This window comes from Crotalus tigris, unplaced genomic scaffold (genome assembly GCF_016545835.1).
Source record: "Crotalus tigris isolate CLP2741 ecotype Arizona unplaced genomic scaffold, ASM1654583v1 scf7180000019068.10715455, whole genome shotgun sequence".
Classification (NCBI taxonomy): Eukaryota; Metazoa; Chordata; class Lepidosauria; order Squamata; family Viperidae; genus Crotalus; species Crotalus tigris.
Window position 1 is genome coordinate 3,550,837 of NW_024097358.1, and position 21,477 is coordinate 3,572,313.

A 21,477-nucleotide genomic window follows, 5' to 3' on the forward strand; every position below is an offset into this window, starting at 1 on the left:
CACCGACACGGTTCCTGAAGCGCTAGAAAAACCCTCGAGCTTGACTTGAAATTGCACATTACTTCCTCTTCGCCTTCCTGTAATCTGCAGGCAGCCATAATGGGAAAAGAGAAGAGTTTTATCCCTTTGGACTCAGAGAAAGGAAAAGAGGCAATCAACTTGGCTTCTTGTCAGCCTGGTGGGGGGGGGGAAGACATACCAGCATTGAGGAGGAGTCTCAAAAGAATGAAAAGAACAATCCCTGCCAGAGGCCCATAGGAGAGAGTCTGGGATGCCCTTGTTAAAAAAAAAAAAAAAAATGCACTGGGACGGGGTCACTCGTATTTTCAAAGACAAATAGTTGAGTAACTGCGTGTATATTTACGTTGCAAACCAGTGGAGTCCATTTATATTTAAATTTAGTTGATAATATGAACTATTAACTTAGAAATCTATTAGATGGGACCGTGGTTGATCAGCATATTTTAATTCATGCAGTTGGGAGTGGGGAGGGGGTTACCATCATGGATCTGCATAGTATACATAATTATAATGTGTGTCTGTGAGTGTGTGCCCGTACAGGCATATGTACACACACGCATCTGCAATTAATATATGCACAAAAATGCTCGCCTATGTATAACTCCATGTGTGCATGTTTGTATATACACGCATGTACACACAAACACTGATGAAATTAGGTTTAACAGAACTCAGTCTTTATCAAGCAAAATTTTATTTCCTCATCTAAACATTCGCCATGTATGACATGCTGCCCTAGGAAAAGACCTCATTTAAAGGTGAGCATAAGCCACAAGAGAAGCTGCAGTCACTGCGGATTCATGGCTCAAGTATTAGATTGACACCAGGAGACCTTGGACTGCAAGTCAGCTTCTACTTGATCTCTGAAGGGCAATTATCCCATCAAACTGTTTAAGGTTTAAACTATTATTTAAGGCAGGATTTGGGCTAGTCTAGAGAAAAGAAGGACTAGGAGTGACAGGATAGCAGTATTCCAATATTTGAGGGCCTGCCACAAAGAAGAAGTGGGGTCAACTTATTCTATTCTATTCTATTCTATTCTATTCTATTCTATTCTATTCTATTCTATTCTATTCCCCGTTCCATATTCTATTCTATTCTATTCTATTCTATTCTATTCTATTCTATTCTATTCTATTCTATTCTATTCTATTCTATTCTATTCTATTCTATATCCTATTGCTTAATCTTCTATTCTATTCTATTCTATTCTATTCTATTCTATTCTATTCTATTCTACTCTACTCTACTTTGTTCTACTCTACTCTACTCTATTATTCTATTCTATTCTATTCTATTCTATTTTCTATTCTATTTTCTATTCTATTCTATTCTATTCTATTCTATTCTATTCTATTCTATTCTATTCCATTCCATTCCATTCCATTCTTTTCCAATTCTTATTCTATTCTATTCTATTCTCTTGTGCCACAATGTGCTCTAACCTGCCTTTTCTTCTTAACATCTAAATTGCAATGCGACTTTAATTGGCAATAATGACCTAAGGTAACCACAAATCACCATCCAGGTGAAGCAGTAGGCTTAGCTATGGAATAAGCAGGACTTCTCCTCTGGCTGAACTGAAAAACCTACTGAAATAATAAAGGAGAGTTAATTATGTTCCAGGTCTGGATTCTAAGAGACGCACTTGGCTCCCCATCATTCTTGAATGGGGGAAAAACTGCTTTGCTGTCTCATCTCTTTCTCCCTCTTTCCTTCTTTCTCTGCAAGTGGCCTCAGTGGTGCCACTTCAGTTGGTCAAGTATTGGTTAAGAAACACTCCCCAATAATAATGGTAGTTCCAGGGGTTGTGTTTGTGTGTTGCATCAGCATGAAACAAGATTCTCCCAAGGGATGGAAACTATCTCTTCTAGAGTCAGGAGAGATACAACAACTTTAAGGTGACAGGTGAGGATCTTGAGGACTTGATGATGAGACTATCCGTCTCCAGTACTGGATTTATAGTATTTATCAACCGCAAAATTCTTAGATCAGTCAGTATCATGTAGACTGTGCCGGCTGCATTATCAGCAGGAAATAATCAGGTTATAATGTTTTTATGTGGATGATAGTTCAAGGTTATCTAGACTGAGCTGCGGAAAATCTCCACCTCCCTTAGAAAAGAGCTTTGTGGCTGTGATTTTGCCTAGCAATTGATTCAATTTGTAGAGAAACAAAGGAAATGCTGTGTATTGCAAACAGACTTCTTTTTAAAGCTTGCCCTGATACTTTGTAGCTACTGTTGACCATTGAGTAGCTGGTTTTATGGGGTGTTTGTTGTTTAAAGAAGCAGATAGATAGTAGCAGAAAGCGTAGTGCATCTACAAGACTTTCTCACTCTTATTTAATCATTTAAAGGGTAAGGATGGGCTCTGCACTAAGTTTGACATCATTGCTTTTTTTTATTATTATTATTAAATGCATTGGAGATTCGCTTTCCCCGCGTACACACCACCACACAAGCTGAAGGGAATCCCTGAGTGGTCAGAGAGAGAAAAAGAAAGAGAGACCTATTTGGGATTCCGCTTCTCTCCTCCGTGGCGCGCTCCTCCCGTTACCTGGGCCTCGGTCCGCGGCACTCCAAGAGATGGAGAGCGCGGTCCACCAGTCAGGGCAAAGTGAGGGCAGCCGGCTTCACTCGCCCACTGCCCATGTGCAGCCCTTTGGCACATGCTCACTTCGCTGGGGGGGGGGGATGCTGAGCATGAGCAGAAGCGAAATTGGAAAGGAGAAGAAAAAAAAAGGGGGGGGGGAATTAATCAGATCAGACATCTTGAGCCGCTGCGCGTTAAGAGCTTAGAGCGCGGCGTGCCGGGCGCCCCTGCGCCGACGCCTCCCTTTGTGTGTTGACGCAGGTGGGAAGGCATTTCCCCGCGGGCTTCGTGGGCCCGGTCTCCGTCTTCCCGGGTTGCCTGGAGCATCACTGCCTCCCCGTCGCCCCCCCGCCCAGCTTGCATTCCTCTTAATTCTTCCCGAGACAAGATGGCAACACCGGCGGCTGTTAATCCACCCGGTGAGTAGCTGCAGCTGGTTGCAAGTGCGCAGCGTCTTGCAAACTGGAAAGGTCCGGTGGAAGCGGCCGGGACGCCTTACCCACATTCTCCCTCCCCATTCCTCCCCCCCACACACACACACATTCCCGCCCCAAGCGGGCTGCCTTTGGGAAAATCTCTCTGGACCCGTCAGCAAGCGCTCGCCCCCTCTGGGGTGAGGTCCATGGTGAGGTCCAGGCTTTCCAAGCTCCGTCGGGAATAAGCAGGTCTCGGTAGATTCCGTGGCTTCTTATCTATTACACGACGCGCGTCCCCGGGGTTACTGGACCTCGGGTGCTCAGCGGAGGCAGCGCGTCGCGATCAGCTAACCCCACGGGTTGGTCTCGCGCAAGGCGCCCTGATGCAATCGGGAGGCTGGTGGGTCAGTAGGAGCGTGGCCAGAGGGAGCCCCCCGGATTCCTATATTCCACCCCGAAGGAGCACCTCTATGGCGCGCAGAGATGGGGGGTCAGAGCAAGCCACCTGTTCCCCAAAAGATGGCTTGGCTCCCCTTTGCCTTTGCGATTGACTTCGCTTTGCATGAGGTTGACCCTTGTTCTGGAGATGGTTAGCGTTTCTGAGGCTATGTGAGAGGCCAAGTCTGAGTTTGAGGATTTCCTCTTAGGATGAAAAACAATTCTGGTTTTTTGTTTTTTGTTTTGTTTTTGATCCAAGCAGATCAGCAAGACAGGATGTTGGCTTTTTTAAAAAAAAAATCTGGGCATAGATGTTAACCCTTGCAGTGGCTCAAGAGGGAAGCATTAGGGATACCCCCAATGTTATAGGAAGCACCAAATTTATCCAATGCAAGGTTGGCATTATGTATAAAAATATTTGTGAGTAGCCGGTAGTGGTCTTCTTGCAGCTTTAGGGATGCTTGTAAATAGTTAGACATGGCATTTCAACATTGGTAAGCCTTGGGAAAACTGGCCTTTGGGGATTGCATTTTGGAGTGTTCCCCAAAACTTTCCACTGTCTTTTAATGGAAAAAAAAGTCACAGCTTTCTCTTGTCTCTTAGGGAACCAAAGTTAATTCTACTAGGACTTAACTTTAAATTGATCAGATATTTGGAATAGTGCCCAGTCAGCTCTATGAAGCATCCCCAAATGACAAGGAACTAGAGAACTTGCAATTTAAAACATCTCAAAGATGCCAGATTGCTGAGTGCAGCTTTAAACTGTTAGTTCGTGGTTCTTAACTTGGGATTTCAGATTTGGAAGAACTTGGATGAGAAAAAAAATGACAACTTTATTTTCACTGTTTTATTTTATTTAAATACATTTGCCTGAGATTTCACCAGACACTCAACGGCACAGAAATGTGAAGAACCTCTTCATTAAATTCTTGTGCTTAATAAGTTGGGTTTAAAAGAATTTGGCTAGTTTGTAATTTAGAAACTTAAGTTTTTGTTCATTAGATGGCAGAAAACCATCCCATGTTGGTTTTATTGTTTGTTCTGTTTCATAGATGTAGAACATTGGATCAATTCAGTTAATCCCAGGTAAAGGTTACTTCAAGTTAATTATATTGTTATCACAACCTGCTTTATAAAGAGGCTTGAAAAGCTCTCTTTTTAAAATCCTTATATGATGAGGATTGTGTTTTCAATGAAGTTGGGAATAGTGCTAGTCTGTAGTATATCACAAAATATCACTTTGCATTAAAATCACAGCATCTACGGCTTAGCTGCATACTGTGTAAACAACCTACCGGTATTTTGCCGTTTCTTTAATGAACTGCTATTAAATACAACTGCTGTTTAGCACAATGTAAAGGGGTCAGTCTCTGCATATAGAACATAGAATAATAGAATCAGAAGGGATCTTGGAAGTCTTCTATCCAGCCTCTTGGATAGAGGAGTAGGAGACGCTATAATATTTTAGACAAATAGTTGTCCAGTCTCTTTTTGAAAACTTCCAGTGATGGAGCATTCACCGCTTCTGGAGGCAGGCTGTTCCACTGGTTGATCGCTCTCACTGTTGGGAAATTTCTCCTTAGTTCTAGGTTGCTTCTGTCCTTGGTTAATTTCCATCTGTTGTTTCTTGTCCTGCCCTCAGGTGCTTTGGAGAATAGCTTGACTGCCTCTTCTTCGTGGCAGCCCCCTCAAATATTGGAACAGTGCTATTGTGTCTCCCCTAGTCCTCCTTTTCACTAGACTAGACATACCCAAACGGTATGTGAACCTGCCCATTGCTTAGCCCAAAGGGTACAGAGTCATGGGGATGGACTGTGCAGCTGGAGAAGGACTGGGAAGGTCAGCAAGGGCACTGTGGCTTCTGGGGGTGGGGCAGGCAGCAGACCTCAAAGAGGGGTCCAAAACAAAAGACTGCACAGTCCTGAACTGGATGGAGGGGAGAGGAAAAGGCTCAGGGTAGCACACCCTGGAATCTCCCAGGATGTATCTATGAGGTTAGAAGATTATAAGCTTTAGCTGGTGAGATTCTGTCCATTTGGTGCAAGCAAATAAAGCATTGGACTTGATTGGATTTCACGGTGTCACTCTGGGCTTGTGCTTGACAGTCATGAATTGCTGATTTTTTTAATGTGTTGATTGTATATAAACCTTTGCACTTAAACATGTCCAGCATGAGCAAACTTAAACTCTGCGTTTGCTGAACAAGGACATTTCCAACGGTGGCTAGACACGATCATCCTGATTTCATACTTTATCTTTCTTCAGGGCAGCTAACTATTTGTGCTACTTTTGTTGTTGTTGTTGTTAGTTGCAAAGTCGTGTCCGACCCATCGCGACGCCGTGGACAACGTTCCTGCAGGCCTTCCTGTTATAGGTTACAGGTGCTCAAAAGCAGCACTTTGTTGATCCAAATCTATTCCAGGGCTAGGCATGGCTACCGGCAAATAAACATTGATGAAATGAACAAGGTCTTCATGTATCAGTGGCTCAAGGTGGAAAGCAGGCTGAGCTTTAACTGAAGATACTCAGTTGTTAGTTGCAAAGTCGTGTCCGACCCATCGCGACGCCGTGGACAACGTTCCTCCAGGCCTTCCTGTTATAAGTTACAGGTGCTCAAAAGCAGCACTTTGTTGATCCAAATCTATTCCAGGGCTAGGCATGGCTACCGGCAAATAAACATTGATGAAATGAACAAGGTCTTCATGTATCAGTGGCTCAAGGTGGAAAGCAGGCTGAGCTTTAACTGAAGATACTCAGCCAACTACATTGCTTTGCTTTTAAGGAGAAGTAGAACAATCCTGCATAGAAAGCTCTTGGAAAGGGAGAGCAGGAAGCAGGGTCTCTGTCAAAAGAAATAAATATTGAGATTCTGCTTGGCTGTTTGCTAGCAGGAAACACACTTTGATCCGAGGATGGATCATTCCTTTTCTTTGGCTGAAGTCCCAGCAGAGGCATTGTCCATCTTCCGGAGAAGGCCTAGGAGTGTTTTGAAGCAATCCTCCCCAAAGAGTTTGTTCTTCTTGCCCTTCACCTATTTCTGGTTAGAATTTGAGAGTGTTCCCATGCATTCCTGGAAATACGCTGTCAAGCCCCATACAATTGGATGAAACTAAGGATGCTGAGAACAATTAACCAGTGGAACAGCTTGCCTCCAGAAATTGTGGGCGCTCCGTCATTGGAGATTTTTAAGAAGAGGCTAGACAGTCACCTGTCTGAGATGGTGTAGGTTCTCCTGCTTGAGCAGGGGGCTGGACTAGAAGACCTCCAAGGTCCCCTCCAGCTCCTATTCTATTCTATTCTATTCTATTCTATTCTATTCTATTCTATTCTATTCTATTCTATTCTATTCCCTATTCTATTCTATTCCCTATTCTATTCTATTCTATTCTATTCTATTCTCCATTCCATATTCTATTCTATTCTATTCTATTCTATTCTATTCTATTCTATTCTATTCTATTCTATTCTATTCTATTCTATTCTATTCTATTCTATTCCCTATTCTATTCTATTCCATTCCATTCCATTCCATTCCATTCCATTCCATATTCTATTCTATTCTATTCTATTCTATTCTATTCTATTCTATTCTATTCTATTCTATTCTATTCTATTCTATTCCCATTTAACAGATGGACCTTCATGGAATATCTGGAAGAGCAGATCTGAAGCCCCCTGAGTGAATGGATAAGGTGTGGTGGGTCACAATGAAAAGTTTCTTTTCCTTACTTCTCTGTTGATTTGTCTTGAAGGGCTCAAAAAAAAAACCAAAAAAAACAACCAGGATATTTGAAGCTCAGGGTTGAACTGTGGTGTCCTTGGTACTCTCTGAGCTTGCAGATGTTTCGTTCATCATGTTTCATACATCATGAAACGTCTTGCACATGTTTCATTCATCATCAGTGCTGATGATGTTACCTAGTTTGATAATGAAAGATCTGCAAGAAAACCACCAAGCTCAGAGGGCACCAATGGCCCCATAAACTCAAAAGTTTGTTATCTTAGTAAAGTAAGGAGATCTGCTGAATAATCCTATGGTTCTGGCTGAAGATAGCATGGCTATGTTCTGAAAAAAAGGAAGAAGACAATGGAGTCTTCTTACTTTCCATCTTCCCTTCCACTAATTAACGACAGAAATCTCTACAGCATCCTTGATGTTCAAAGGAGATGCTCCCACGGGCCATCACATCACACCCTAATGTTTTTGTCAAGCATTTCCTAAGCATAAGCCAGAAAAGAGGAGCTATGGATTAAGACATTTTCTTTCTGGAAGCTTTATCCATTCTATCCATGAACTCTCAATCCAGTTCTGGCTCTAAGGGAGCGTGTGCGTAGGTTGCTTCCAAGTCAAGCAGTGATATAGCTTTTAATTTTAAAACTGTCACCAGAACCATAACTTGCGATGAATGGTTAGGGTGTCTCTTGACATTTTTGATTTACAGAGGAAGATACACGAGGGGGTGGTGGGGAGGTTTATTTTTCTGTTTTTTGTTTTAAATGATTGCAAGGGAGGCATACATTTAATGGACTGTTTCAGATCCAAAGCTTTGGGCAGGTCACATTTAAAACCGAAGAGGCACTCTGGAGCAATGGAATGGAATGGAGGGGATGAAAGGAGAAGGGGAGTGTGGGGAAGGGAAAGGAGAGGAGGTGGGGTGGGTGGGGAGAGGAGAGGAGGTGATCTGGGTGAAGAGAGGAAAGGGATGGGATGGGATGGGATGGGGAGAGGAGAGGAGAGAGGTGGGGAGAGGAGAGGGAGTGGGGAGGGGAGAAGAGGAGAGAGGAGAGTAGTTAGTGTGGGTGGGGTGGGGAGAGGAGAGGAGAGGAGAAGGTATGGGGTGAGGGGAGAGGAGAGGAGAGAGGAGAGGAAGTGGTGTGGATGGGGAGAGGAGAGGGGATGGGGAAGGGAGTGGAGGGGTGGGTGGGGAGAGGAGAGGAGAGGAAGGGATGGGGTGGGGTGGGGTGGGGAAGGGAGAGGAGAGGAGAGGACACTTTATTTGCCCACACAAGGAATTTGTCTCCAGTGCAGAAGCTCTCAGAGTACATGCAAAGCAACAGAGCCATCATCATCATCATCATCATATCCATAAAAGGGGTAGTAAAGAAGATAAGGATAATAATAATAATGCTGCAACCATACAACATGAGTAAATGCTTTCATTTGAATCGATCAGCTTGAGTCAGGCTGAGATTGGCACTGCAGATCAGAGCAGGAGTAGGCAATAGAAAACAGCCAGCGCTCGGTTGATCTTCACCACAGTTTCACGTAAGGTTTCCCCAGAGTGGCCGATATTGACCACTGAAAGTTGACAGGGCTATCCAAGGGTTGATAAATTAGAAATAATAATTTGGTGGCAATTTTAAAGTCACCCCCCAAAACTGGAGAGTTGAGTGGCGTGTCATTCTGAGGCTCCTGGTGTGTGCATCTTGAACCAAAGCAGTTTCAGACAGCACATTCTGTTGCGTTGGTCCTGAAGGACCTTCTTAATTTAAACTGTGGCCACTAATGAGATTTTTCCGGAATAAGAAAGTGACCAGTGCTAGTTTTCCATTCTTCCATTTTTGGAATCCTCTTGTGTTTGTTCCCTTTCACCACCACTACTACTATTACTACTACTACTACTACTACTACTACTACTACTACTACTACTTCTTCCTCCTCCTCCTCCTCCTCCTCCTCCTCCTCCTCCTCCTCCTCCTCCTCCTCCTCCTCCTCCTCCTCCTCCTCCTCTTCTTCTTCTTCTTCTTCTTCTTCTTCTTCTTCTTCTTCTTCTTCTTCTTCTTCTTCTTCTTCTTCTTCTTCTTCCTAAACTTTTATTTCTCTTTGTCTTTGCTTTATCTTTCCTCTCTTTGATCTTTTATTTTCTCCGATCTCCTGTGTCTAGCCAGCCCGTTATTGCTCCTCTATCACAGTCAGGGGACCCACTTGTGAGATATTTTTAAAGCCGCTGCAGAATGACATTCAGCTCTCATCTGGCTTCTCTGTGACCATTGTTTAAACTTTACTGAATGCTGGGATTGTGAGACACATTTCAAGTGATCCCAGCTCAGCGGAGAGAATGATTCAGGGCCTTTTTCTCACCGAGGAGAAGAGAAACGAATGCCCAAACGCTAACTGCACTTGCCAACTTGGTTTTTAATGATGCTAAATCACTGCACCATTTTGTTTGGCCATTAGCAAAAGATCTGGGCTATAGCGTGCAATCTCCAGAAGCCCAAACAAGGTTGTGTACAGTTGTTTTGATGTCATTTCTTGTTGCCTTGTTTCTCTTTTCTTGCTTGGGCCAGAAGTGGGGAATTGTATTGGGTACTGGGGGGGGGGGGAGAAGCACAACAGAGAAGAAGTTGCTATTGACATCATTGTGTTGCACCTCATTGTGTTGCACCCCTCTCCTCTCCCCATCCCATCCAGATCATCTCCTCTCCTCTCCTCTCCCCTCCTCTCTCCTCTCCTCTCCCTTCCCCACCCTCCCCTTCTCCTCCCCTCCCCTCCATTGCATTCCATTGCTCCAGAGTGCCTCTTCGGTTTTAAATGTGACCTGCCCAAAGCTTTGGATCTGAAACAGTCCATTAAATGTATGCCTCCCTTGCAATCATTTAAAACAAAAAACAGAAAAACAAACCTCCCGCCACCCAAAGTGTCCAATTGTCAACAGCAGAATGCTCAACCAGATGGAGACTGGATTGGTCCAGCAGAGCAATCCTTATATATGCCGATAATATTATAAATAATGAAAGAATTTGGTTCATGGGCGAATCTGCAAGGCTTTGCAAAATATGAGACCTGACAATATGGATGTGCAAAATTCACAGGAACCTGGCACATTAAACCTGTAGAGAAAGGAAAAATTCAAGTATTAGTAGGTACTTGGAAAGATTTATTGGGGATCATAGTTCTTCCTTAAGGCCTGAGTTGGTAAACTACTTAACTGCCTGCTTCCCTTAAATGCTCTTAATTAAATCTTCTAGGCTGTTTTTTTTTAAAATTTGCTGCTCGCATTTGACCATTTACTCACTGCTTGGCATTTTTTCCATCCCAGTTATGAGTTTATCGATTCCAGAAATATCAATACTCAGCAGAACTGGCTTCACATAAAATTATGCAGGCACTGAGCTGGAGATAGAGATGGAACTTGGGAAGGAACTTCAAGACTTTTTACACAGTTTGGTTAAATGTATTTTTCAGAGTCATTTTGAGGTGCTGATCCCAACTACATTTTTATGGGCTTCAGCACAGCAGGATGAGTCTAGTTCTGCCTGGTTGAACTTTGTGGGTGTGGTGCAAAATGGGAGAAGCCTTGTCTCTTAAACAAAGGGCTGGTTGACCCTTAAAATGTTTTGAACTGAAAACAATACAGAACTTCCATTTTCCAGACAGCCTTGCAATTGCCTTAGTTTCAATGGACAAAACGTAGTATAAACTTAATCCCCCCTCAACAATCTGGATTGTTGATGTAATTTATATAATTTGCATCAATGCCAGTCATTATAATTACATAATCAAGGTTCTTATGGCTTTTGTGTCCCATTATGGCACAGAATGGCTATTGTGTAATATAATTGACATCCATTATGTCAACTGCATAATTACCTGCATAAATGATGGAAAATGACACAGATGGTGAAATGGGAGATAATAGAGCTGGAAGGGACCTTGGAGGTCTTCTAGTCCAGCCCCCTGCTTAACACCCTGAGAGTTGTTACAAACATTTGGTGCATTGTCTTTTCAGGAAGGGCCAACATTTCTTTATACGTCAGTCAGATCCTTGTGGCCTCTTGTCTGTTATTGTTACTATTATAGTTTTATAACTCTTAGTCTCTTTGTGGTATCTTGTGTGGTTGACGTGTGTAGAACGTGATGTTCCAGTGAGAAAGATAAGAAAAAGTGTGGTATATACCACAATCAAACTACATCGATCAATATGTATCTGTGCTCCTAAATTAAATGAGAATAAGATAGAAAGTTAGACGATGCCCTACACCTCATGTCAAGGAAGAGAAGAATGAGAAAGAAAGATTACAAAAAATGAAACAGAACACAATCTCAATGTTGATTAGCCTCTTGCCTCAAACACTGACTAAGGGATTGGAGTCATACAACCCATTCATTTTTGCACTGTACGCAACTGGATTGCACTATAATGAGTTGTGTTAGGCAATCTGGCTTCAAACTATCTATTAACTCCCCCTCCACCCAAAAGAACCAAAGTCAAAACCAAACAAGCTTATTAGTGTTTAAGTGAACTATATGATCCTTAAGTCTTGTCTACCTAGTTGGGTTGACTAATAAAATAATAAATAATCTTAATAAAGTAATCTTATCTAAGAGCCCACTGGTTATAGATCAGGATGAAGAAGAATCGCTTAGAGCTGAATCACACAGAATCAAGTTTTGCTGGGAAATTCAGGAAACAAATCAACAGTGAGACCATGTTCTCTACATATTTTGGACTCTTTCGGCCTCCTCCTCTTTCTAGATGTGAGGTATAGGACATTTATACACAACTCTCTTGTGAAATTGCTTATTTGACAACGGCTGAGCTCTTTGAGATGCCATTATCCTGGGTTCTTTAGCTGAGTAGGAGTCAGAAGAATACAGCTGCCAGATCTGTCAGTCATCCTGAAGTTTATGCTTTGCTCTTATTTTACATGTGAAAAGGCTGGTTAGTTGCAGCCCTTTGATTCAGCATGAGAAACCAGCGGTTGGGGAGGAATGGAGAGGTCTATAGGTAAGCATTCAGCTTGCCTGTTGGATTTTTTTTTTTAATGTGCAGATGTTCCCTTTTAGAGTGAAAAGAATCTCTTGTGAGCAAAAAGCAGAATATTTTCCAGGAGATTAGAAGACAGGGCAGTGTAACTCTAAGTGAATGGCATGGAGAACTTTGCGTATGGGAAATTCCAAGTTCTAGTATTTCCAATAAAAGCCATCAGGTTGCTGTTAGTGGGAGAGGCTGGCGGTTGGTATGATTTTGTACCCCAAAGAGCAGGGAGCTGACACGGTGTCAAGGTAGCTTCACACAAAGGTTCAGATAGGTTGCATTTTGGATCACAAAGAAAACCTTGTCCTTTTACTTCTTCTTTGTCGTGCACCACACCATACAGATTTAATTGGCCAATTTAATGTTCCTGTTACTGATCTGACAAGCTGTCATGACTTAGATGGCAGTTGTAATAGGAACTTTTATGACAAATTCTGCCTGGAGTAATAAAGAACAAAGACAGCAGCTCCCTAGAAGCAACCTGAGTGGTTTTTTTTTTGTTTGTTTTCATTAACTGGCTGTGCTCTGTCTTTTTCGGACCCCCACAAAGCATCCCTTAGACCAGGGGTGTCAAACTGGTGGCCCGTGGGCTGGATGCGTCATGCGCAGGCCACGGCCACCTCAGCTCCACAAAGGCAAAAGAATGCCGCTATACATCACAATACATCACGTGACGCAATCGAGTTTGACACCCGTGCCTTACACTCATGCTCCAAAGACAGCAGAGCTGGGGATGGCCAGTTTTTGTGACTCAAGGACATGGTAACTGTCTTCCAATACTTGAAGGGCTGTCACAGAGAAGAGGGGGTTGACTTATTCTCCAACACAGCTGAGGGCAAGACAAGAAGTAATGGGTAGATCATTCAAGAGCCAGCCTAGAACTAAGGAGAAATTTCCTGTCAGAACCATTAATCAGTGGAATACCTTTCTTCCTGGATGTGGCTGATCCATCAATGGAGATTTTGAAAAATAGACTGGACAATCATTTGACCCGGATGGTATAGGTTTCCTGCCTTGAGCAGGCGGTTGGATGAGAGGACCGGAGGTTAAACATATGAAGAATGGTTGCAGGAATTTGCTATGTCTAGGAGTGATGTGATAGTTGTGTTCCAATATCTGAAGGGCTGCCATGAAGAAGGGGGGGGGGGAACAACCTATTCTTCAAAGCATCCAAAGGCAGGACAAGAAGCAACGGATGGAAATTAATCAAGGAGAGAAGCAACCTGCAACCAAGGAGAAATTTCCTGACAGTGAAACAATTAACCTGTGGAACGCCTTGCCTCCAGAAATTGTGGATGCTCTAATACTGGAAGTTTTTAAGAAGAGATTGGACAACCATTTGTCTGAAATGGTAGAGGGTTTCCTAGTGAGCAGGGGGTTGGACTTCCAAGGTCCCTTCCAACTCTGTTATTCTGCTTGTGGAGTGAATCATATGGTCAGTGACTGAAGCATGCCGTTTTACTTACCTGGTGCCCTTCAGTTGTGTTGGACTTCAGCTCTTCAGTTGCATACCATCAAGGTAACATGGGCAGCTCTGAAATCCCACCGAATGAAAGGCACCAGGCTGGAGAAAGTTGGAGATGGTAACAGAAAGCTCTTATCTCATGTAGCTCAGTTACCTGCCTTCAGATGGTCACCTCACCCGAGTCATAGGCCCCTTGCCCTGGGCAATGAGTTGATCAACTTGTGCAGGGGTAGGCAACCTTGGCTCTTTTATGACTCATGGACTTCAACTCCCAGAATTCCTCAGCCAGCATGGCTCAGCTTGGAAACCTCTCCCTTTCCCCTCAGCATGGCTGGCTCAGGAATTCTGGGAGTTGAAGTCCACGAGTCGTAAAAGAGCCAAGGTTGCCTACCCCTGAATTTGTGTATATCACCCTAGCATGCATCAAAAAGCTTCTTCCGTCCCAATTTCTGCCTTCCTTGCAGACCTCAAATATTTAATGTAGAAGATGATGTTTTTTCCCCCCTGTAAATAAATCGATCAGTATGCAAGATGTTTGTTCCCTGCTGAATCACGGGCTGCTGTTGAGATAAACGGATCTTGCGATGACAATTCTGAGCAGAATACCAATCTAGCGATGCTTCTTCCCGGAGGTTCTTGACATTTCTTATGAATTCCATTTGAAAGAAGGTGCAGTCCCAAGGAGGGGGGAAAAAAAGACATATTGGTTGGACCACTTCTGGACAGGTGGGAGAGAATAGATCAAGCTGAGAGGAGAGCGTATTGAAGAGTGTTGAGCATTAATGTGGATGGGGTTGAGCTGGACCTTTGTCATAATGTATTAATCCAATTCTTTTTAAATTATACCTGCGCAAATCTGTCTTTCAGAATCTCAGACTTTTGTTGTTGTTCATCTCAGTATTACCACATGAAAGGAAATCGGTTAACGTTATTTTGTGCAGTGTATGTTTTTATGAAAGATTTGTTTTAGTTTTTGATGCCCAATTCTAAGCTGGCATTGTGATTGTCAGTCTCTCCCCCCCCCTTTCTTCCTTCTTTTTGCATTTGATGGTAAAGCTCTTTTAACTGCATGGTGGAGGTTAAGGTAAAGGCCCTTGTATCTAGCATGGCTTAAAACTGTTTTTGTTTAAAAGCTTCTTTACAGATGTTGAGTATTTTGATTTCTTCTTGACATTCATGCAGAGGGGAGACATGTTTGGTGGGAACTGCTAATTCAGGGAATGCCGATAACGTCATTAATAATGTAATTTTTTTAAAATGGTGCTTTAATGTTCTTGTTTGTTAATTCTTTGAAACATTCTTTGTAATAACTACTACATTGTAGTAGACAAAATGTACAGGTAGCCTAGCATTCTGATACTTGGAATTTTCTTTAATTATTTCTTAGATTTTTGAGGTTACTTGGCTCCAAAAAGATAATGCACAGCTAACTTTAAATTTTTAAAAACTCACAATACAAAACAGAAAATGTTAAGAAAAGCCATTGGCCTGGTATTTCACCAGCAAATCTCAATCTTCGCTCAAGCAACCATTGAAGTTTAGAGTAATTGTATTTATAACAGTTCAGATTGCACTGACATTTAAAGGGAAGGATATCTATCTTTAAAAAGATCCACTGGAACAACTTGCTATTTTCCATCTAATTTTTATTTATTTATTTTTTTAAAAAAGTGCTTTACCCCTGAAAACAGAAATTGGACTATTCCGGTCTCCTTTTTTCATGAGTAGACAATGTGTCTCCTAGATACTTTCCTGAGCAGCCATTCTGTAAACAGAGAAGTCTCCCATGGAAACCATTTTGTGAATGAGCTCACCACAATCTATCAAAATCTCAGATATGCCACCCGACCTTCACTCCATTTTGTCTACCAACTTCAGCTGATGCTTTATGTTCTGTGTTACAGAAATGGCATCGGACATACCAGGGTCAGTGACACTGCCGGTGGCACCCATGACCACTGGTCAAGTAAGAATGGCAGGAACTGTGCCTGCCAGAGGCGGAAAGAGGCGTTCTGGGTAAGTAGGCATCACTTTTTCAAAATAATGTTGAATGGACGGACAAGTTATTTTCAAGATGGGAGTCCTCTCTCTCTCTCTCTCTCTCCTTCCTCTTCTTTCTATTCTCCTTCCTCTTCTTCCTCCTCCTCCTCCTTCTGCTTTTTCTGCATCTTCTTCCCTTTCTCCTCCTCCTTCCCTCCATCTCATGCAAACACACACAAACGCGCACACAGATACATGCTAAATGGCTGCAAGCTTTGCACAAAAACATTTATTTAGGATGGCGAATGAATGAAAGAAAAGGATTTAAGAGTACGCAGCTCTTCTCTTTGAATTCATCTTCCCTGACGGATTTTTCTAACACTTGGAAGGAAAATAAGAGGTGGGCATTGCGAGATGAATAAATCATGCACCAATAAATGTTGGAAATACCAGGACAGTGATGGAATGTGTTATCCTAGGGGGTGTGTGTGTGTATATATATATATATATCCAACATATTTTATCTGTTGGGTGGAACACCCGGTCTACCAAATATAAATCAGTCTGTTCTGTGTTGCACTCCAGTCTAGGATCCAACATATATATATTTTGGATGAAGCACCCGGATAAATCATTCCGTTCTGCGTTTTGCTCCAATCTAGGAGCATTTTTTGCAGGCAGATGTTAATACAGCTGCCTAACATGCCAGCTGCCCAGGTTCGAATCCCAGAAGGGTATGACTAGCTGATGAGAGCTAAAGAGCTTGAAATAGCTATACTAGTCTCCCTTTAACTCTTTGTCTGCCACAACATTTTGAATATATATGTATGTATGTATATTTCCATTAGAAATAGACCAACCTATTCAGAAATGTCTGAAAATAAAATATGAAGTAAAGCCGTAAACATTACGATCCCAAAGAAGATGAATGAAAGGTATCATAATTTATGAAGAGGGATGCCGACAATGGCCAGAATCAATCTGGTACAACATTGGGAAAGAAAAGACTGTGCCGTGAAGCTTTTTCATCCCCTCTAAAACGATTTTCAGCCACTAAGCACAAAAAGGTTTTTCTACTCCTGAATTAATAGTTTCCACCTTGTGTTTTCGACTGAAAGCTAAAGTTAGATGCAGTCATATTTCTTGATGTATGGATTTTTCCCCCCTTTTTCACTTGCGTCAAATAAATAACATGCGGTGAAATGTCACGGTGGAAGGAACGGTCTTTCTGAAGGACTGCAAGCAAGCCAAGTATCCATCTGAATGAAATATTGTGCATGGTAAATGGTTGGGGGGGATATATATTTGTAAAAGATAGAAAGCTTAACCTTGGTTGAGTTTCAGATTTATATACTGCTATACAGAGGAGTTCAATGCAGATGGAAAAAGATAAGCAGCTTGAGGAAAATTGAAAATCTATATTGCTGTAAGATCTTTTTTTAAAAAGCCATTTGAATGTTTGCAAAACAGTTGATCACTTTTGAGCTCTCTAAACCATTCAATCAAGCAAGATGTTCACAAAATGCGGAGGGTGGGGGAGAATGCATTTTCAAGTATTTCTACCCTTTGTGGAAGACACAGATCCATATTAGTAAGTGGACAGTGAGTCCTATTCATTTGATTAGCTAGCCAAGTGGCCACTGGAGGTCACTGTTTCTCCTCCAATCACTGACCATCAAAACATCAACAAATTAAGATCTGGAAGAACAGCTTAATTTCAATGTCATTCTCCCTGCGGCGGTTGCTCAGAAATATATGATGATGGAATTAGAAAAGGTGGTCATAATTTAACCAAAATTAAAATTTAATTGAGAACATAGCACATCCTGACTTTTCTCTTACCTCTTAAATGTAGGTTTGGGATGTTAATCTCAGGAGCGAGATAAGTGGTGGTCCTTGCAAAGCGCCTGTTTTTGAGTAAAGCCTCAAACATTCTTGTCAAACTTCAGAACTCAGAGAAAGTGACCAAAAATAGGGCAATATTATGAGGGCAGCAGTGATGGTGGTGGTGGAGTTTTGCTTGCAAAGAAAGTTAAGACGGGAACTCGAAGAAATGGAATTTTTTTGACCAGGTGACAAATGGGTGAAGAAATTGGGCAGGCTTTGAAGACCATCTGGCTGTAACACACGCAAAGCAAGAATAGCCAAATTAACAGATAACTTCACCAGGACAAAAACACCTGACTTCTGGCTTGCTTATAAATAGTCAGCTGGGTGGAAAGGAAACCAATTGAAGTTCAAGATGACCTACAATTCTACTTTTGGGCAGCGTTAAGGAAAAAGAATCCATAGCATGGAGAGGAGACATGAAGGTGAGACAATGGCTTTATGGAAGTCAGGACCCAGCTTCCCTCATCCCTGCTGTTGACCAGGAAGGCTGAGCCTGATGGGATTTGGAATCCAGAATATTGGAGAACTGCAAACACCCCATTTTGGTTGTTTTAGATTCGCTCCAAAAAGAGAAGGAACAAGACTGTTCGTAAACTCTTAACATAAAGTAAGAACTGAAACTAAAGTAAGCATCGCTAATGAGTGGAGAAAGGCAAAAGGGGAGGCACGGTGAGAAATAATGCATAATTCACCTCATCTTTCCTTAACCCATGCAGACTCTTCCAGGTATGGAGATATAATTGTAATAATACTCTTTCTTTCTCCCTCAGAATGGAATTTGACGATGAAGATGGTGAAGGACCCAGCAAATTTTCAAGGTGAGTTGTGTTTTTTTAAAAAAAGACTCCATTGAGGAATTTAAATGGGTGAAGGGGACACATTCTGCACATTTAATAGTGCTATTGCCACAAGGAAACCCATGTGATCTCAGCAGATGTGCATTAATTTGTATGTGTTTAATATTAAACAGCACGGAACAAAATGTAAAAAAAAAAAGCAGGTGTACCACTTACAACTCTGACAAACTAAATATTTTTGGAGTGGGTCTGTGTGAGCACATGTATATGTGCATGCACACACCCACATATACACACTTATGTATGTGCTGCTTTATTAACCAGAGGCATTTTCTTTAGCTGATCAGCCGATTGCACTGATTAGGATTTGAAGAGGAGACATCAGGGAATTTCAGAAAACACTAATAGCAAACTGTTTGGGGTATTGGTGTGAACCAATGCACAACAATATTTCTGTGAAGTTACTGGTAGTTTGCTGGACTTGAGGGGCCTTAGTCCTTTCTGAGCTTGCTTTTTTCCTTGCAGACGTTTCATTACCCAAAGTAAGTAATTCATCAGTCTAGCTATCTGTAGATGAGCACTGATGATGTTATCTAGTTTGAGTAATGAAACGTCTGCAAAGAAAACAGCCAAGTTCAGTGAGCACCATGGACCCCTCATTTCAACCCTGAGCTACAAATCGTCTCCTTTATTGAGCTGGATTTATCTGCAACCCTGTTTCCTTCTTAGAGAATTTGTACTCTCAGCTGCAAAAGTGGTAGAACTATCCAGATGAAATGGACTGAACGCAAGAATAATTTTCCTATCGGTGAGCAAATCGCAATCCTGCGGTATATTGTGCCCGTCTTGGAAATGAATCAGAATGACTTCCATCCTTCTGCCTTGCACTGGGACAAAATCCCTAACCTTTTTTTTTTTTTACTGCTGCTTTATTGTTCTGTCCTTGTGCAATCTGGGCCAGGAGCTCGGCTTGAAAACAACGGAATGACAAAGCAGCATTTATACGCTTGCGTTCCTCAGAGCTCCTTCCCATCCGTCTGACATATTGTAGGTGCGATGAAAACAATTTCTCTGGGTTTTCAAACTCAAGGCTTTGCATTCCTCGTTCCTGGAATCCAAATGCAGCTTTTAAAATCGTTTTTGAAAGAGGAAGTTTCCCCAGACAGTTTGCTCCACTAAATGAGGGTCCGCGAGGCTGTTTGCCAGGATTGGTTTAGGGACTTCCTGCAGTGAGACAGAGATTGGCCTAGATTGGAAGTCCCTTCTAACTCATTCATTCTGTGATTCTTTATACTTCAGCACAAAGAGGGTTAACTAAAACAGTGCATGCAAGTAATTCTCAAGTTATGACCATTTATTTATGACCATCGAAAATTACAATGACACTGAACAAAGTGACTTATGATCTGTCCTTGCCCTTATGACCATTGCAGCATCCCCAGGATCATGTGATCAAAATTTGGGCACTTGGTATCTGGCATGTATTTATGATGTTTGCACTGTCCTGGGGTCATTGATTAGAATAGAGCAGAGCAGAGTGGAACAGAACAGAACAGAAGTAGAACAGTAGAGTAGAATAGATAGAATAGAGCAGAGCAGAGCAGAATAAAATAGAATAGAAATAGAATAATAGAGTAGAATAGATAGAATAAAGCAGAATAAAATAGAAGTAGAATAGTAGAGTAGAATAGAGCAGAGCAGAATAAAATAGAATAGAAATAGAATAATAGAGTAGAATAGATAGAATAGAGCAGAAAAGAACAGAACAAAACAGAATAGAATAGAATAGAATACAAGTAGAATAATAGAGTAGAATAGAACAGAACAGAATAGAATAGAACAGAAGTGGAATAATAGAGTAGAATAGATAGAATAGAGCAGAATAAAATAGAATAAAATAGAATAAAAGTAGAATAATAGAGTAGAATAGAGCAGAGCAGAGCAGAATAAAATAGAATAGAAATAGAATAATAGAGTAGAATAGATAGAATAAAGCAGAATAAAATAGAATAAAAGTAGAATAATAGAGTAGAATAGAGCAGAATAGAACAGAACAGAATAGAATACAAGTAAAATAATAGAGTAGAATAGAGCAGAACAGAACAGAATAAAATAGAACAGAAGTGGAATAATAGAGTAGAATAGATAGAATAGAGCAGAGCAAAGCAGAACAGAATAGAATAACAGAGTTGGAAGGGACCTTGGAGGTCTTCTAGTCCAACCCCCTGCTCAGGTAGGAAACCCTATACGATTTCTGTCCAGTCTCTTAAAAGCCTCCAGTGATGGAGCACCCACAACTTCTGAAGGGAAACTGTTCCACTGGTTAATTGTTCTCACTGTCAGGAAGTTTCTAGGTTGCTTCTCTCTTTGGTTAGTTTCCATCCATTGCTTCTTGTCCTGCCTTCAGGCACTTTGGAGAATAGCTTGACTCCCTCTTCTTTGGGGGAAACCCCTGAGATATTGGAACACTGCTATCATGTCCCCCCTGGTCCTTCTCTTCATTAAACTAGACATCCCCAATTCCAGCAATTATCTTTTACAATCTTCCTAGCCAACTTCCCACAAGCAAAGTCAATGAGGGAAGCTGAATTTGCTTAACGACCACAGGACTCATTTGACTGCAGTGATTCACCTAATTGGGTGCAACTCCCTTAGCAACAGCCTTGCTTAGCAACAGAAATCCTGGTCCCAACTGGATCATAGTTTGAGGAATACCTTTACTCAACCTGCTGAGATGTAACGGGTGAACCTTCGTTTGCTGTTGTTGAAGCTTGTGTGCCACCTCACTCCCAACAATTCTGGCTGGCTCACAACAATCAAAGAAATGAAACAAATCAGGAGAAGATGCAAGATAGCAATCACAACAGACCAGATGGAATGAAGTGGAATGTCCCAATTGCCCTCGCCCAAAGTCTGGGTGAAGAGACAGCTCTTAATGTTTGAGCCAAGACAAATGTTGTTGTTGTTGTCTTTTCGACTTTCCTCTCCTTTTCCTGGTGCCGCTGCAAGCTTAAAGCACTGCAACTTTTAAACCCGCCACCATTTCCCATGCCCTCCAGAGACAGCAAAACTCCAATTAAAGTTCATTCCATTGAGGGGTTCACACCCTGCTCTGTA

General features: G+C 41.9%; 1 protein-coding gene across 4 annotated transcripts in view; it reads left to right on the top strand.

Annotated features, from left to right (window-relative positions):
- The first annotated feature begins 2,776 nt into the window (after positions 1–2,776).
- The window catches only part of ARNT2 (aryl hydrocarbon receptor nuclear translocator 2), an 83,447-nt gene continuing 64,746 nt past the window's right edge, over positions 2,777–21,477 (top strand). Inside the window, exons 1-3 of one of the 4 annotated variants that reach the window (XM_039359142.1) lie at positions 2,777–3,034; positions 15,598–15,709; positions 18,334–18,381. In XM_039359142.1, the coding sequence (XP_039215076.1) occupies positions 3,004–3,034; positions 15,598–15,709; positions 18,334–18,381 (191 nt within the window). In that variant the 5' untranslated portion in view covers positions 2,777–3,003. Of the gene's footprint in view, positions 3,035–3,217; positions 3,241–3,260; positions 3,281–3,364; positions 3,391–15,597; positions 15,710–18,333; positions 18,382–21,477 lie in introns of those variants that run through there. The other 3 variants (XM_039359146.1, XM_039359145.1, XM_039359144.1) reach the window with 3 other exon arrangements.